At 31.9% G+C, this 17,689-nt stretch overlaps 1 protein-coding gene across 1 annotated transcript; it reads left to right on the top strand.

Moving 5' to 3' along the window:
* The first annotated feature begins 2,117 nt into the window (after positions 1-2,117).
* CaMKII (Calcium/calmodulin-dependent protein kinase II) lies at positions 2,118-15,600 on the top strand. Its single transcript, XM_088224546.1, has 2 exons — positions 2,118-2,393; positions 13,427-15,600. The coding sequence occupies exon 2, from the start codon at positions 13,562-13,564 to the stop codon at positions 15,098-15,100; it is 1,539 nt and encodes a 512-aa protein (XP_088080672.1). The 5' UTR covers positions 2,118-2,393; positions 13,427-13,561; the 3' UTR covers positions 15,101-15,600.
* Positions 15,601-17,689: the final 2,089 nt, after the last annotated feature.

The following is a 17,689-nucleotide window of genomic DNA, read 5'->3' as shown; positions in this document are numbered from 1 at the left end:
TCTGGAAACGGTTTTTTCAGAAACACCTGTAGTAAGAAATTAATGTTCAGTTAAGATTTTATGTAGTATAAATTTGGGCTCACATTGAACCTATAGTAAGGAATTTTAGCCCTACGGGAAATTGGATACAAAAATGTTTTCTAGCGCGCGGTAAAAATTGGAGCATGAAAATGTACGAAAAAAATAATAAAAATATTTTAATAAAAACGCTCTACTTTGAATGACGTTAGTGGTTCATATGAATCAACCTATGATGTGAGAGCTATGGAAGATTTCCGGTCTGCTTGCTGTTTCTGGACCAATGGGAATAACTGAATGAGAATAAGCGGAAATGAACCCTTGACGTCACATGCGGAGTTATTTCAGAAATACAAAACTTTATAAAATCGTAGCGCTGATAATACGGTAAGTATATATATATGTATATTTTTTAAATGGCTTAGTTTAATAGTCTATTAACAAAAAAATAAATAGTTAAAAAAACCGATGAACTTCCTTATTGGCTGAAAATGATTAAAATTGACCAGTACTGGGATTCAAACCTAAAATTTCCCGCATTGCGGCACTACCAACTGCACGGCGAACGACTAAAATATATCATTTACATGACAATATTCTTAAATAGAAATGTTTTTTTAATACTCCTAATATTTTCTTTATGTGGGCTAATGATTTTTAAACTGTCATCTGTCATCACTCATCATTAAATAGTACTTGTCATGGCGGCAACACGGTAACGAACGTTTTGTAATGTAATTAAAAAGTCCTCATTTTTCATTACTGACTCAAAAATCCCTTAACCTTTAGAATAATTTCATGGGCGTTACTTCATAACACTTCCAGTATATTTAAAACTATATTTTAAAGCACTTTCTTAACAATTCCTTCGATTTGCCGCCGCAGGACTTCTTTCGTGGCGTCAACTTTAGTATAACGCTTTATCTTAAGAAGAAAGAAGAAACGCAGTCTGACTTTTCTTCATACAAACGTATTCCCGTATTTTCTCCCTAGATTATGGCACTAGAGCATTTATCTTTTTACACACTACATTTTACATGTTTAATTGGCGAGTCCCTAATATTATTATAATATTTTTTTATGAATTTTTATTATGGGAACTAGAATTATCCAAAAACCCCTAGTGTTATCTGCTGTCCTCGGGTGCATGATATACAAATATGATAACTGTTTTTGAAAAACGCAAAAAGGGACAAAGAATAAAATGAAAAAATTGAATGTCTAAAAAATAACTAAATCAATTCAGTTTTGAGATGCGGAAAACAGGACAACGAAACATCGCTTTTGTCTATTTTATTTTGCCCGTCTATCTCGGTGGCGATGTCTTTAGATAATGTTTTGTTCTACAAATTGCTGTTTACATGTGGACAATGGTTGGGTCCTGGGACAAAACAATATATTGTGATGTCCACGTGTAAACCTGGCTTTTTAGGCATACAAGGTTTGACACGCAGTTGTCTTTTTTGCACAATATCAGGGAAGCATCTGCAAGACAGTGACAGATAAACAATGTTCAAATACCTATTTATCAAAAATCTAAATATGTAATCCGAAAAAAAAAAAATATTATAAACGTACCTACGTATTTAATTTGGACTAAATAATGTTCATTTTTAACCTATATACGAGTATGTATACTCAAATCTAGAAATAGCAAAGCATTGCCGAGTTCAGCTCGTTAAAAATAAAAACATAAAACAATTTACTATGGAAAATAAAAGACGATTGATACTTTCATCCACAAATTTGGAATATCCAGTGGTCGATTTCATCGCTTTCGCGACATCTTCGAGACGAGATGTCGCGAAAGCGATGAAACCGGTCACTGGATATTCCAAATTTGTGGATTAAAGTATCACTCGTCTTTTATTTTCTATAATAAATTACAATGAACTTCCGTCAAGAATTTTCACTTACAAACTTAAATGTTTTACAAAAAACAATGATTCCTTAAGATTTCAAAATTAAACTTCTGCCTTACCTACTGTTCATAATAGTAAAGCTTCTGTGTTTGTTCACAGATGGCACTATGAAAATGTCGCCATTAGGTGTACATCGATTTTACGGTATTGTCAACCGTAGCAACAATTGGTTTTAGTAAGACATTTTTTTGCCTTGGATGAAATCCAGAATCCTAAAATAAAACAAAAAATTACTTCGATTAAAAAAAATTACTGGCATTCATAATGATACTTTGAAAATACAGTTACGGATTTATGAAGAAAATATTGTAATTGTATATGGTAACATTGGAACTGTCTATGATTGACCTCAAGCCTGCGAACTAGAAGGTCTGATACCTACATTGGGCCGGGCTACTGGAAATAAATTGTTCGCGTTGTGTTAGGCTATATTTAAATATGGGCACGACATAGGTGAATATAAAGCATTTATTTATAATAATGTAGTTCTTTGAATACTTTGTGAATATGCATGAATGCCCTTTTCTGGACCGTTTCGTTATATTTATACATTTTCATTAATGCACTGCCAGCGATTTCAGACTGGCAGTGATCTTTGCAGTGAATATCGCGTGAAATTAGAGTTCGGTAGATTTTATTGCTTCATATTCCTATTATTTCAAATTTCTAGAGATATTTATAACTCTGGTGTTATTTGTGTGTTTCGATCTATAACATGCGAATAGCTAATGTGATACTACGGTGCTCTATAATGTGACATCAATATTTAATTGATTATAATATTTATGTGTGCAGATGCTTTTCTGGATTTCAATGATTTATTATTGCTTTTTTTGAATAAAAGAATATCTCATCACTGCTCAATTAGCGCATTACAAGTTTACCTGTAGTATTTTCCTTTATTAAAATCTTTCTCATACAACTCGATTTACCTGTTTCTTTTTTGTTTATACTGATAAGAAAAAGAAACATTCCGATAAAATATTAAAATTACACAATTATTAGTTTTATTTCCTTTTTGTCACAGTAGTATGTATTATTTTATGTTTAAAAAAAATCAAATCATATTTTAATGGAAAGCTGTTTATGTTAAAAGATGTTTGTTAATTGTATGCTATGATATTGAACAGTACTTATGAACAATACAATACACCATTATAATTGCTTTTAATTGTATCAATAAGTAAAATAAAATAATGTATTTTTAATAATTTTATAATAAATCTGTAGTGTTTTCACTAGATCTGTATACTAATACAGGTTTTGATAATATAACGTAACATACTAAAGTTGATTAATTTACTTTTCCTTAACATCAAGTTAAGTATTTAGATGTTCTTGATATATGTTTACAAAGAACAATACATAAGCTTCAGGCACATTTGCAAGTATCTTCTCAACAGATGTTCAAATATTAAGCACTATTATTAAATTATCTAACAGCCAAAAAAAGGCCAGAATTAATTTGATGTCAATTAGCATTTAAATTGTATGTTCGCAGAAAATTAAAATTTAGGAATTTATCGCATTCAACAGCAGGTGATTATTTAGAGCAGTTCTCTTAGTAAAATAGTAATAGTCAAAACTATAAAAAAAAATGATAGCTAGTACGTTCCTCGTTACATATGGTATAAAGAAAATAGTTATTTCATTAGGGATTTTTACAGCTATTACATAAAAATAATTAGAAATACATAAATACTGAAAAAAAAAAAAAATCCACTGTTAATATAAAAATACTTAATAAATATTGGAAAAGAGTTTACATGATTGTATGTGTGGGACATTTGTATTCATGTGTGTGCATGCGAATGTGTGTGCTTAAGGAAAAAAATGAAATTTAAAATGTGTAATTATATCAAAGAGGGTATAGGAGAGAGCTCGGTAAGGTTTGATTATTAAAAACATAGTTTATTCCTACTTTCGATACCCCTTTAAAAATATTTTTCTTTAGTAATGTTATGATGCTTTGATTGTATTTTTAAAAAGTATGATAACACCATTTCAAAACCTGAAAAAAGCATTTTATTTTAAAATTTAATTTCTACTGTATGTATGCCTCGTGGTTAGCGTGTTTGCCTACTAAACATTAGGTCTTGGGTTCGATTTTCAATGAAGATTTTCAACTCTCCAGTTGGAATATTATGTTAGACAGTTTTACTGGCTATTAGTACTTATGGATATTTTTTTTCGTAATATGGATAGTTGAATTAAACTTATCCTTTTGTATACATTTTTGCATTATATTTTTAGTTGCAAGAAATGCTTTTTGTCAATTTTATTGGTCTAAGTGTTGCGGTATATTTTTCTCAACTTCCTCTCTTATCCTCTCTTTTCCATCTGTTGACAAGCCTCTGGAATAGAGACTTATAAAAAGGATGTTAATGTAGTGATTTGTATATTATGTGTGTGTGTATAACTGCGCAAACAGTATGTAAAGTCTGAGCTTACCTCAAGTTGGAGTTTAAATGTGCGCTGTGCAAGCAGGTTTCCTCTAGGGACTATCTTTTGATATGTTTTGTTTATTTATTCTTTAATTAAGGTCCAAATTATTATGCATAGTAAGTTTAGTTTAGTAAACCATAAAAGTTTCAATGCGTGTTTTTCTTCACTTTTGAATTTCTGAATGGTGTTGATTTAAATTTGTGAAGTAAGTCATTATACATTTTGGTCCGCGTTGAGATTGGCCATATTATATTTACATTATTAGCTGCTTGAGTGCCAGTCGATTTCAACATAATTTGGAATGCTTTTGAGAAAAAACCTAATTCTAAATAGGGATATGTTTTGTTGGAAGTTATTATGCGGAATCAAGAACGGAATTTTCTTTTTATTCATCTTAGGTAATTTTTATTTTTAATTTGAATTTTTCAATTTATTTAATACGTTTATGTACTTCACAAAAATATATTCATGGCATATAACACGAGAAAATAAAATTAACTATACAATTTAAATGTGATAAAATGGTAAAATAAAAATACCCAGTAGTTAGAGTAAAAGGAAGCTATCCTCTCTTAACTTCCTTTCAGTAACACGAAAGATGTCGACATCCGAAGAGATACGGTTGAGTAAAGACATTGCTCTTCCTACTGGCATTACTATTGATAGGCTGGTTCTGCAAGCAGGAAGATAAAACAGCTTAAACTGCCTATTTATTGGGAACATAAAGAAAAATGCTCTCCATTGGACCTAAGTTGATCATAATACCACGGATCAATCAGAAAAAATACATAAGCAAATATGCATTTCTTCTTTTCTCCAAACTACGGTAGCCAAGCATACCCAGTATGAAGTCTGACGGTACAACCATGGATAGTATCCGTACTCCCGTTATTTACTGAAATGGAGGCAAAAAATATTTTCTAGATTCTTACTTAAAAATCACCATGTCGCACTATTTTCTAGCACTGTTAATAAAAGACATATAATTGTACATTTCCGAACATTGTGACTGCCAAATATTGTAATATAACAGGTTTTATCTCCATCTCCGGATCCACACAGCAGAAAATCTGTTACACTTCTGGATACTATATTATGAATTCCTTAAAGTCTTATATCCCTTTGATTTTATCTTTTGTATGGCTTTTTGTCTGCGATTTTAATATTCCTAGTAATCAGTAGCTTTATTACAAACATCAACATGGGTTTTCACCCTATATTTACTCAGTGAGTTGCGTTTTTAGTTATCCATAGACATAAATGGGAAACCTTTAAAGTGATCATGCCGTGTAGGCACCCAAATTGATTTTACTATATATTCTTAATATTTAGTTTGATTAGTAAAATCTGTTATTATGGCTTCGGAATTAAATATCTGAAGATGTTCTAATACCGAAAAGACACCTTGCTCAGTAGTTTTCTTTGTATTTATCTTTGCCTGTTTGATGGTACGTAATACTTAAGTACAGGTCGATTAACAAGTGCTGGCGCGTTCACATAACTCACACAAACGTATTAAAAATCTACAGGATGTTGATTTTACAAAAGGTAGTATTATATTTTAACCAAATTTGCTATCTTTTTTAAAATCTCGGTTCGATTAGAGGGTTGTGCTTATGAAAAAAAACAATGGGTTAAGAAAATGTAATATATTTATTTATTTTTAAAAGAGCACATTTTTTATTTGATATTTTGTGTTCATTATGATAAATATTAATAGTGTAATTAAAATATATCCATATACAAACACTTTTAATTTTAAAATTCCATTATTTATATACATGATTTCACATTCCAGAGTGATCTCCTATTATTAAATTAATATGTATTTAACTAACTACTGGTCCTAACAAATCGTTTTCTGTTCTTGTGGGGGTAGGGAAAAAAGTAATTTGGTAATTTAAATTTTTTGCATGCGACTACACTTGGCTTCAAATATGGCCACGTTGATGATTAAACGTCAAATAAATACGAACACATAAAACTGAACATGATGATTTTCATTTAGAACATTTTTGCAACCTTAAGCATTACCCAAAACAATTATGTTGAATTGACCAAACCGTATTTGTTTTTTTTTCCCTTTTTGAAAACAGTTTTACTGCGTATAACTGAAATGTCAATAATAAAGCTGTTTATTTTACGTCATTTGACGTTCAATCATCAGTGTGGCCAAGATATGAAGCAAAGTGTAGGCATATGAAAAAAAAAATCCACAAATTAACCACTCTCTACCTCCATGAGATTCAGAATACCACCCCAGGTCGTTCCTATTTTAATGAGTGGAAAATACGCATTTAGCAATATATATTTATGTGTAAATATGTATTTTTAATAAAGGTATTACAACAAAGAAGTCATGAAAGATATGCAATTAGATAATAAAAACAAAATAATAATTATAAAAAGATAATAGCGTTTATTTTACATTTTATTCTAAACTCAACAACAACAACAAACCATCACGCCGTTTCACCGTAGGGGTAGGCAGAGACGATAGAACGCCATATCACTATGTCTTTGCATACAGACCTCGCTTCCTCTACATTCATACATCTTATCATGCACGCACGCCGATTATTCCTACTCTTGACATGTCCATCTTCAAGTATTTGATGGACTTGATCGTGCCATGTCTTCTCGGTCTTCCTCGTTTTCTGCATCCATCAACATTTGCATCGTAGATCCTCTTAGCCGTTCTTTTGCTGTCCATTCGCTCTACATGTCCAAATCAACGCAACACCCCTTTCTTGATTTGGTCGATAATGTAAGTCTCAGCCTTACATAGTTCACGGATCTCGACATTTGTGCACCTATCATATATCGTTTTACCTCACATTCGCCTGACGGATCGCATTTCGACAAATAAAGCTATAGCTGTCTATGTCATACTCATAAGCGTGTTTGGGCGTGAGAGAGAAAAAGAGTATTTTCGTGATACGTATGCCATATGACATCATACCATGCGCTTATTCATAGATACTACACAAGCAGGATGTGTAAATGTAAAAGACCTGCATGTCAAATAATAACTTTTCAATATTAGTGATTTGTATTTATTATTTTGATATAAAAACGCAAGTGAAAAACTGCTACTTATTAAAATACCGTTTTAAAATACAATAGCAGCTCTCAAGAATGAATATATTTAAATAAATTTACGAGTTCAGCTTATCTTTTTTTGTGTTGTATATTGTCACTTTATTACTGGAACGATTTCAAACTGTCTTTGAATTTTATTTTTCTCGTAACCATGGATACATAATGAATTCCTGCATGCTCCATTTGACTATAATTTATTATTTTATGGATCACATATTCTTTTATTTAGAACCAGCTATGAATACAATTTTCTCGTCAAAAATAGAGTTATATAATATATGTCCTAAGAGTTTTGTCAGTTTAATTTCAATAAGTAGTGTTAATAACAACATGATATTTTCTGTCTGCCTAAATGTATTTAACCTTCATAATCAATCAACTTCCTTATTGCTAAATGTTATTACTAGTTACTCTGACTTGAAATGAAACAATTATTGCAATCTTAATATAACTTTCTTATTAAAATATATATTTTTTAAAAGAACTTGAGGTATTATTTTACAGAAATAATGTTCTATAAGTTAACCATAATAATGATATGCAATTTTTGTTTCATTTGTGATGTTTAAAATGACTAATAAAGCTTTTTTTTGTGTTCAATAATTTAGGTACCTTTTTTTTTGTGCGTTATTTACAAAGATATGATTTTTCAAATTTACATTTATCAAATACCGCGCCAAATGACTGTAATCAGTATGTCACTTTTTAGTAGTGACGTCATGAAACGGTTGGCGTTCTTACTTTCACTGACCGCGGTAAGTTGTATTTCTCCAGCCAATAACAAAACTGACAAGAATCTATGGAATATTGCTTTGATTACTTCATTTAGTTGATCGTAATTTGCTCATTTCTATGTTATGGTTGTTTTTACGAACGCTTCGATTTAGAAAACCTAGAAAGTTGACATAATCTCTGGTTGAAATGTCAACAAAGTATTTCTATACTCTATTTCTATACGGTATACTCTTTTTCTATGGTCAAAACGTTCCTTACAAGGTGCCCCCGCACCTTTAAAGCGGAAACCGGAAATACTACACGTAGATATAAGGAGTGACGTCATTATTTACGATTTTAAAATTAATACTATTTTTAACATTTTTTATTTATTTTGCGTGCATTTTTGAGATATTTCATCCTACTCCAAATTTTTTTAATATTCACGTGTACACAAAAACATTTTTAAAATTTAATTCCGGGTCGGGCTAGAATTCCTCATTCTATTATAAAATCTAAAATATTCAGGAGTTTGTGAAAGAGCCAGAGGCCTCTGGCTCAAGGATCAACTACTGAGATCCGAGTTATCAGATTATATGTCTGGTCAAAGTACCCGTTAGTAAGTAGCCTTACTAGGCTATGCCTTAGAGTTCCAAAGAGTTCTAAATAAGGAAAGTAAGCTGGTTCGCTAGGAGAGCCCTGAGTAGGTGTCTTTACCAAAGAGTATCAAGAAGATAGGTAAGCAAAAAGGTTAGAAGATGACCCGGATTACTCCGACTTCTAGAACTAACCTAAAGAGGGATCACAAATTTAGAGATCTCATGGGACCCGGGGTAAGCGCGGGTGGCTGACAATGTCAGAAGAGTATCATCGCCTTAGAATGCGATGGAATGTGCAAACCTGCTGCACATGTTAGAGGAGTCGATAGTATGTAACTATGTTGTAAGAATTGGGTAGCAATATGTGAAAAAATGTATGGGGATTAAAGTGGGTGCAATAATGCTTTATTCTAACCAAAATATATAAAAATTGAGAAAACTCTCAAACGTAATTTTATAACTGTGCTCCTGTTAAAACTGTTTAACGTTGTGTTTATTTGTGACGATCAAATGTTTGCCACATTTTTGCAGTATCTAGGTAGACGATATTGAACACTGGAATACCTACCTACTTCGCGTAAAAAAAAAAACAAACAAATATGATATTAAAATTTAATCCTAAATGTAAAACTTTTTTGTTAGTTCTTATTTTTAGAGGGTGTTAATGTATCGATTTTCAATGTTTTATGTCATAAGCCATTCAATATTTCACCTTTTGTAAAATATATCTCAAATTTTCTGAAGTCTATAAATACACAAGGATCCATTAAAACTCTTATTCTTGAACAAACCAAGAAGTAAGATTTTTGTTGTTTCTAAATCATCTACTTGATTGCAGATATTTACTTGTTTATTGCAATATTGTAATGTGTAACTAAAAGTTTTAAAAACATGTCTAACACATATCTTTTTTAATAATGACTTCATTCAACTTTATTTGAAACCACAAATTCCAATCGGTTTCGGAAACACAACTTGCTCTTTAGTCAAGGTGCTAACAGCTTTTTGATTATGTAATATCTTTTTAATAGTTTTGCAACTTACTCCAAGATGAATTTCATACTCAGCTAATTCTCATTTAGATAAAGTGATAAATACACAATCCCATCATTATTGTGCCCAGTAGCAGTAGCAATCAGTTCAATGCTGTCCTAATATGTATTTTCTCAAAATTCATATGTAATAATGTATTTTACAAAATACCTAATAGTTCCCCATTCATATTCATATTTTTTTTAAAACGTGAAGACGAATGTGGAAAATATATTTTTTAAAAGTTACATTATTTGTGTTTTTAACCTCTTAAATAAACTTCTGTCAAAAATTCACAATTGGTTATTGTGGCCAATCTGATTAAAAAGTACAATTTTTTAGAAAAGATACCTAGTTTTGATATTGTTTTTCACTGGTGATCAGTGATCAGATCAGAGCCGCGATTATGAACGTCTATCTTCATCGGTATATACTGAGACGGTATAAACTAACTTCGATATTTATGTTAAAGTGTGTATATTTGTTTGAAAATTCAAAATATCTTCGTCGGTAACCGGTAATTGAACATGTTTAGAACAAAAAAATGGAAACGTATTCCATTTTTCATACAGAAAACTTAATTTTACTTTGTAGATAAAATTGAAGATAAATTTTAACTTCCCATCAGAATACGTACCCTGAAGTTCAAAAAGAAGATGAAATATATTCTGTTATTTTTTTTACCTCCCTGACTTTCTGTCGATTTGAGTTGGCAACCCTACCAGCACTCCATGGGCATGTTTTCTCTCTACCTACTATAAATATTATTGAATGTTGATACTGTTAAATCAAATACATCGTTCAATATCAATTGCTTCCAGTCAGGCAGTTTGTCTATTATCATAATGTTAATAAATTGTTAGAATGTTATGCTGGCCATCTAGATTAGAATGTATCAATAATTAATTAATATATTTACAATATCAAGCATTCTATATACTAATACTTTGTATATTGTAACGTTATGTTTTTATTTTATTTAAGAGATTATTTTGCATTTAATTCTATGTGGTATTTAAAATTATTATTATTATTTATAGGCAGGCAGCCTTTGCTGGTGCGCCTATATCTCGTGTATTGTTTTTTGTCTTTGTTCTTCCTTCAAAAAAGCATCCGAACGGTTTTTGAACTGGTTGAATAAAATGGAATGGACAACTAGGCTTGGCAATTTATTCTAGTCTAGAACCACCCTGCTGGAAAGGATGATTCCCTTGGGGTTGAGGTGGAATTGGGGACAATAGAGCTTCCAGTTATGACCCCGTAAATTTGAGTTGAGATTTAATTGATACATTTTGTGCAGGAAGCAGTCATTGTAATTATTTAGTATCTTAAAAGTTTCTATCAAGTCACCTCTTCCGTCATTTTTCCAATGATGTAAGTCCTAGTACTTTCAATCTACCATTACCATGGGCATCCTTTTGAGTAATTTAGGGATTTTCGTAACACATCTTTGGACTTTTTCCAGTAGCTCTATGTCTTTAGTGAAATAGGGACTCCATACTTGGTGTATAATAAATTCTGGAATGTGTCAATAGTGCTTAAATTTGATTAAATGTGCAGTCATGAATCAATTTAATTTATCCCTTCTTGACAGGAATAATCATCGCGTAAAATTGAACCGCTGGCCACAACATTTGGCATCCATACTCCAATAGAGGTCTTATAATGTTGAGTTATAATTATTTTCCTTTATCTGACAAGACATCATCGTATTTTAAAATTCTATTTGTTTATATACAAATAAACAATTTAAAATGCACCTATGAAAATATACAGATGCCTAAATTATATGACTCATACTACTATTCTGAATAATTTTTTAAGATTTTAATCGAGTGAGAGCGATGCCTTCCTCATTTCAAACATCTTGACTCAACTCAACTAAGGAACATATTTTGAGGTTTACAGTGCTGGGTATGAATTTTATAGAAATGTTGTTTAAAATTTTTGTGTATAGATACACAAGAATTAAAAATTAAAGCCGTTCAAATTTTAGAACTGTCACATTTATCATAATAGGGAAATATCACGTACTACGAATACCAATAAAAATATACGAAATGGATTCAGAATAATTAATTGTATTTTCAAAATCAATATGAATATTGTGGAGAAATGTTTTCATATATAACTTTAAAAAAGGAAATATTAAAAAATATGTCGTTATGCGACATGACATGCTTGGCCTGGCATTGACAGTTGTCGAGATTGATTTTCTATAAAAATTTGAATGGTTTGGAACAATGTTGAAAATGAACATGAATCGTGGCGTATTAGGGGCGTGGCCAATGCAATGACCGTTTTTGCGGGAATTCAAAATTACAAAATTGAAAATATTTTAGCAAATTTTTTGTTTTTACTGAGCAGTACTCAATAAACCCTTATTACTTTAAAAATGTTTTTAAAAAAAAGTGGAATTTCCCTATTCACAACTGTCAGTTCACGTCAGTTGTTGCGTACACTTTTGTTGTTCACGTTGGATCCTTCAAAATGGCAAGGGAATTGTGTTCAAAGTAGGAGAAAGAAAATAATTTTAATTTTCAAAAAGCAGTGGTATCACAATGGCTTCAGATGATTTCTAATTTATGAACATCTTTTCAGATTCAGCGCTGAAATAAAACAGTATAACAAAAATACATTAGTACAATAAAGAAACCAATACTGTATACATATGTAAATGTTCACATAGTATATCGGTAGTCAGATGGCAGAAGGGACCATCTGTAATTTTCAAAAATGTTCAGGAGAGCTGAAATACGTCTCAATTTCAAGACTTTAATCCACAAAATAAAATATTTTAGTGTTGCTTTTCAATAATAAATTACCATTCTAAATGACGCTGATTTTTTTATTTTTTTGCTGCGTGTATTTACTGAAATATTAATAAAAACTTTTGAAAACTAAAACATAGACAAAAATACAGATGGTCCCTTCTGCCATCTGACTACCGATATATCGTCGGGTTTCTGGCACAATTTGGTAACTACAAATTTTTGAAAAATGAGATGTCTTCATAAATGGCATCAAATAATCTTTATTTTATTTTAAAATAATATTCAGCCTGCAGTTTTATTTGAATAGTTGATTGGGGATGAGCTTTTAACTTTAAAACTGCAATATCTCACAACTAGTAAAATATAGTTACCAGCTTGTGCCAGATACCAGACCGATATACAGTATTCATAAATGTTGCCATTTTCCATACCATGATACCTTCCTTTTAAAGCAACATTGCAAACATCGATATAAAATTCTACTGGTTTCTACATGTCTCTTATGTAGCGCTTTATTGTTGACCAAGGGCGTGTAACAGATAAATCATAGTTATAAAACTCAATAAAGTTAGTAAAATTCAAAGAAAGGTTAGTTAGAATACAGACAGTTCAAGCTTGAGATTTTCACAACTAAGCATTACAATATCATAGCAACTTACCCTAGATATAGCTCCCCCATCCCTATAACCATGATTAGTGAATGCTTGAGAAATACACAGGATGATGTCATACTTGAGGATCAATTATGAAACTCTACAATATTCTAACAAAAACTATATTATTAAACAGTTATTGAACATAATTTTTCTCTTCTTTTCAGATTTCCTCCAAAAGCAGTTCACAAGGGAGAGGATCTTGTTAAAAGTCCAGAGTTAAATAGTAATACAATTGTGTACTGTTATTATATTAAGTAGGTGGCTTTATCTCTTAAACACCAAAAGAGTAATAAATAAAAATGTCTACTCCGTGCACACGCTTTTCTGACAACTACGAGCTAAAGGAAGAACTGGGAAAAGGTGCCTTTTCTGTAGTGAGGAGGAGTGTACAAAAGTCTACCGGGCTAGAGTTTGCAGCGAAGATAATCAATACCAGGAAGTTATCTCAGCGTGATTTTGCCAAATTGGAAAGAGAGGCAAGAATATGTCGCAAGCTGCAACATCCTAATATCGTTCGATTGCACGATTCAATTCAAGAAGAGCATTACCATTACTTGGTTTTTGACTTAGTCACTGGAGGTGAATTATTTGAAGACATCGTAGCGAGAGAATTTTATTCAGAATCTGATGCGTCTCATTGCATTCAACAGATTTTGGAGTCAGTCCATCATTGCCATCATTATGGTGTTGTGCACCGAGATTTGAAACCAGAAAACTTGCTACTAGCTAGTAAAGCGAAGGGTGCTGCAGTGAAACTTGCCGATTTCGGTTTGGCTATAGAAGTTCAAGGAGATCAACAGGCGTGGTTTGGCTTCGCTGGAACTCCGGGGTACTTATCTCCTGAAGTTCTCAAAAAAGAACCTTATGGAAAGTCTGTTGATATCTGGGCTTGTGGAGTGATTCTGTATATCTTGCTCGTTGGTTACCCGCCTTTCTGGGATGAAGAACAACACCGTCTGTACAATCAAATTAAAGCTGGAGCTTACGATTATCCTTCTCCTGAATGGGACACTGTGACTCCTGAAGCAAAAAGTCTTATTAACCAAATGTTAACGGTGAACCCCAGTAAGCGAATCACTGCTTCCGAAGCTCTTAAGCATCCTTGGATCTGCCACAGAGAGAGAGTTGCCTCAGTGATGCACCGTCAAGAGACAGTGGATTGCCTCAAGAAATTCAACGCACGCCGCAAGTTGAAGGGAGCTATTCTCACCACTATGCTGGCCACGCGCAATTTTTCTGGGCGTTCAATGATCACTAAGAAAGGAGACGGATCACAAGTCAAGGAGTCTACTGATAGCAGCACCACTCTAGAGGATGAGGATGTTGACAAGGATAAGAAAGGTGTAGATCGCTCTTGTACGGTTATCTCCAAGGAACATGATGATGAGATAGGCCTCAGTAAGGCAGACTCTTTTGGTAAAAATACTCGCTCCGCAGAGGGGCAGTCTATTCAATCAGCTCGGAGACAAGAAATCATCAAGATCACGGAGCAGCTTATAGATGCTATTAACAATGGGGATTTTGAGACATATGCCAAGATATGCGATCCCCATATTACTGCTTTCGAGCCGGAAGCCTTAGGCAACCTGGTAGAAGGAATGGATTTCCACAAGTTCTATTTGGAAAATGTGCCAGGCAAGAGCAGCAAGCCCATGAACACCACTATCCTCAACCCTCACGTCCACTTGTTGGGGGACGATGCGGCATGCATTGCCTATGTGCGCCTCACCCAGTTCCTGGATGAGGCGGGTCGTCCCCACACAGTACAGCATCAGGAGACTCGAGTGTGGCACAAGCGCCAGACCAAGTGGACCTCTGTCCACTTCCACCGCTCCTAATTTGTAGGCGCAGGTTTCCGTGTTAGTGTCGACACTCACCCGCATTTTGTGTAGAGTTTTCCCGTACGTTAGAGAATGTCGTCCGGTGTGGAATCATATCAATTGATAGATCGCGTCGAAAGCCTTTACGGGAAGCTTAGCGTTAATATTACAGGACCGTACGGTGAACTGATCCTGATAATTTTTAATTAAATTTACATATTTTGCACTCAAATCAACTGCACCTTTCGGCTTTAGCGTGCTCAAACTTATTTATAAACTCCTTTTATAATGTCATTTGCGATGATGACTTTCGAGTTATTCATTATCTTAACAAAATGGAATGCAGATCTCTAAGATTATTCAATGATGGTTCCAATATCTCAACCATGACTTTAGGTTTAATTAACATGTTATTATTTCTCAATGCCTCATACAGAACTGATGAAAATTGTTAGATGATTCTAGATTACTTCAAAAACATTTGTGCTGGTTAGAATTGCACTTACTGTATACAAAAATTACTTTTCAATTATAAATCTATTTTTGACATAATAGATTATTCATTCTATGGACTTATTGCTAGCTTCGTACATTGAAGTGCTTTATATTGAATAAATCCAATTAACACATCTCAGTACTGATTTATATATGTTAACTAAGAAGACATTTATTAAGTCCAACATTCTTTATTTTAAATTGCCCTTTCCTAGTAAGTAGATACATCATTTTGCCTTTTGTGAATATGCTTTTTAAATTAGCTTAAGGTGACATCTAATTTTTATCTAGCTATTGCAATAAACTTATGTATATCTACTTCAATTCTGTGCATGATTTACGTGTGATATATTCATGTTCCCTATCTATAAATAATCGAAAATAAGGTCAACGAATGTGAGACCCAGACTTACGCCAATAAAATCATTTTCCATTGGCGTAAAGGAATGTGTTTGTCCTTCTGGTAGAACTATCAAGCTCAACATAGCCGTGTTTACTTTTCTGTCAACTTTTCTTTAGATATACATACATACTACTTACTACTTTAGCACATTCAAATATTTGTCTCTCTTTACATGTTATCTATAAATGTTTTTGTCGTGCTTATATTGTACACGAGGTGTTCTTAATCATGTTTTACTCTGTGGATTGTTATTAAATAAATAGTACGTAAGAATTATATATATATATATATATATATATTTATGTATATTTATGTATATGTATCTAACAAGTGATAAAATGCAGTTATTGGCACTACCCTACTTAGAACTGTTACGTGAGCATTGCTCTAAAGAATCAGTATTTTAATTTTGATCAAATCAACTTAATTATGTATGTAGTTGTAATAATTTATGAACTCACTTATGCCTTTTATATCTCTTCTTTTATTTATTTGTAAAATATTATGTATTATATTAATTAGAATTATTTTACTGTAACAAATTAAAAGCTAATATTCTGAGCAATATTATGAGCATTAAGGTACACAAATTGAACAACTAAAAATTATTTTAATATTTATTAAGGTAATAGTACTATTGCAGATAATAGCAGATCACTTTATTGGTATTTCAAATAATATAAACAATGACTATTTGGGGTGCAGATTTTCTTTAACGATTTTATTTTCATCTAAACATAATATGTTTAATGATATTTATAAATACATAGTAAGATTATGTGATTATCCAAAAAGAATTTTGACATTTTTTGTTTTATCTTGTCACTAAGAGTTACAGCAACCGACAAAAGTGTTTACAATTCAATATTGCATTTATAATTTTACAAAATATACACTAACTTACCTAGTTGATATTTGTATCACTTGCTATATCAATTTAATTTTATATGCATGTGTTAAAGTTGTATTATTTGATCTTTTTTATGTTTTCGAGTATTAAATTATATTGGGAGTCTGCGTTACGCTATAGAGATGTGGTTGATGTAATAATTTTACGTAAGGATGTAAAACATTGTTGATTAATATTTAGTTAATAACATTGGTCCAGTGTGACTTTATTGTTTCTCTGGAAGTGTATGTATTCAATATGATATATTGCCAAAAATGAGATATTGAAGTATTATATTGAATGGAAAGTAAACTGTGCCATACAGATTTAGTGCCAATAACTGTATGGGTTGTCTTAAAACAGTCTAGTCTCTATTATAATGACTACATGAAGTGGTTTAGGATGTAAGTATTAATCCTTTTTTTGTATTTTTCAGATCTTTACCTAATATTAATTATAATGTAACGAAGATGTGCTGGTGACTGCAGGGTTTAAGAGTCGTAGCTCTAGTGTGAGTGTGGTGTTCAACCACAGCCGATTCTCGGCAAGTCATCAATGTAAGCTTTTATCAAATGTAAACCGGGTTATTTAAGATTCCTCGCCCTTAGGCCTAAATTTTGGTCCACAAAAAGTAAATGATATATTGGTATAATGCAGTTAATTTTGTGTGAAATTATTTATTAAAGCAACATTTGTTATGTAAGGATTTATAGTAGGTTTAAAGTATGCATTTCGTTTTTAAGTAAAGTTTGATGCATTTGTCTTGTTAAATTAGAGATTTCATTGAAAATATGCCAACTGAATTGCAATATCGTTATTT

This window comes from Micrasema longulum, unplaced genomic scaffold, assembly GCF_059751315.1.
Source record: "Micrasema longulum isolate JH-2025_06_02 unplaced genomic scaffold, ASM5975131v1 h1tg000294l, whole genome shotgun sequence".
Taxonomy (NCBI): Eukaryota; Metazoa; Arthropoda; class Insecta; order Trichoptera; family Brachycentridae; genus Micrasema; species Micrasema longulum.
The sequence above is the reverse complement of the archived record's forward strand: the minus strand, read 5'-3'. Positions and strand labels throughout refer to the sequence as shown.

Bases quoted from the DNA above. Each gene is read 5' to 3' on its own strand.
- CaMKII (XM_088224546.1), top strand. From the start codon at position 13,562: ATGTCTACTCCGTGCACACGCTTTTCTGACAACTACGAGCTAAAGGAA.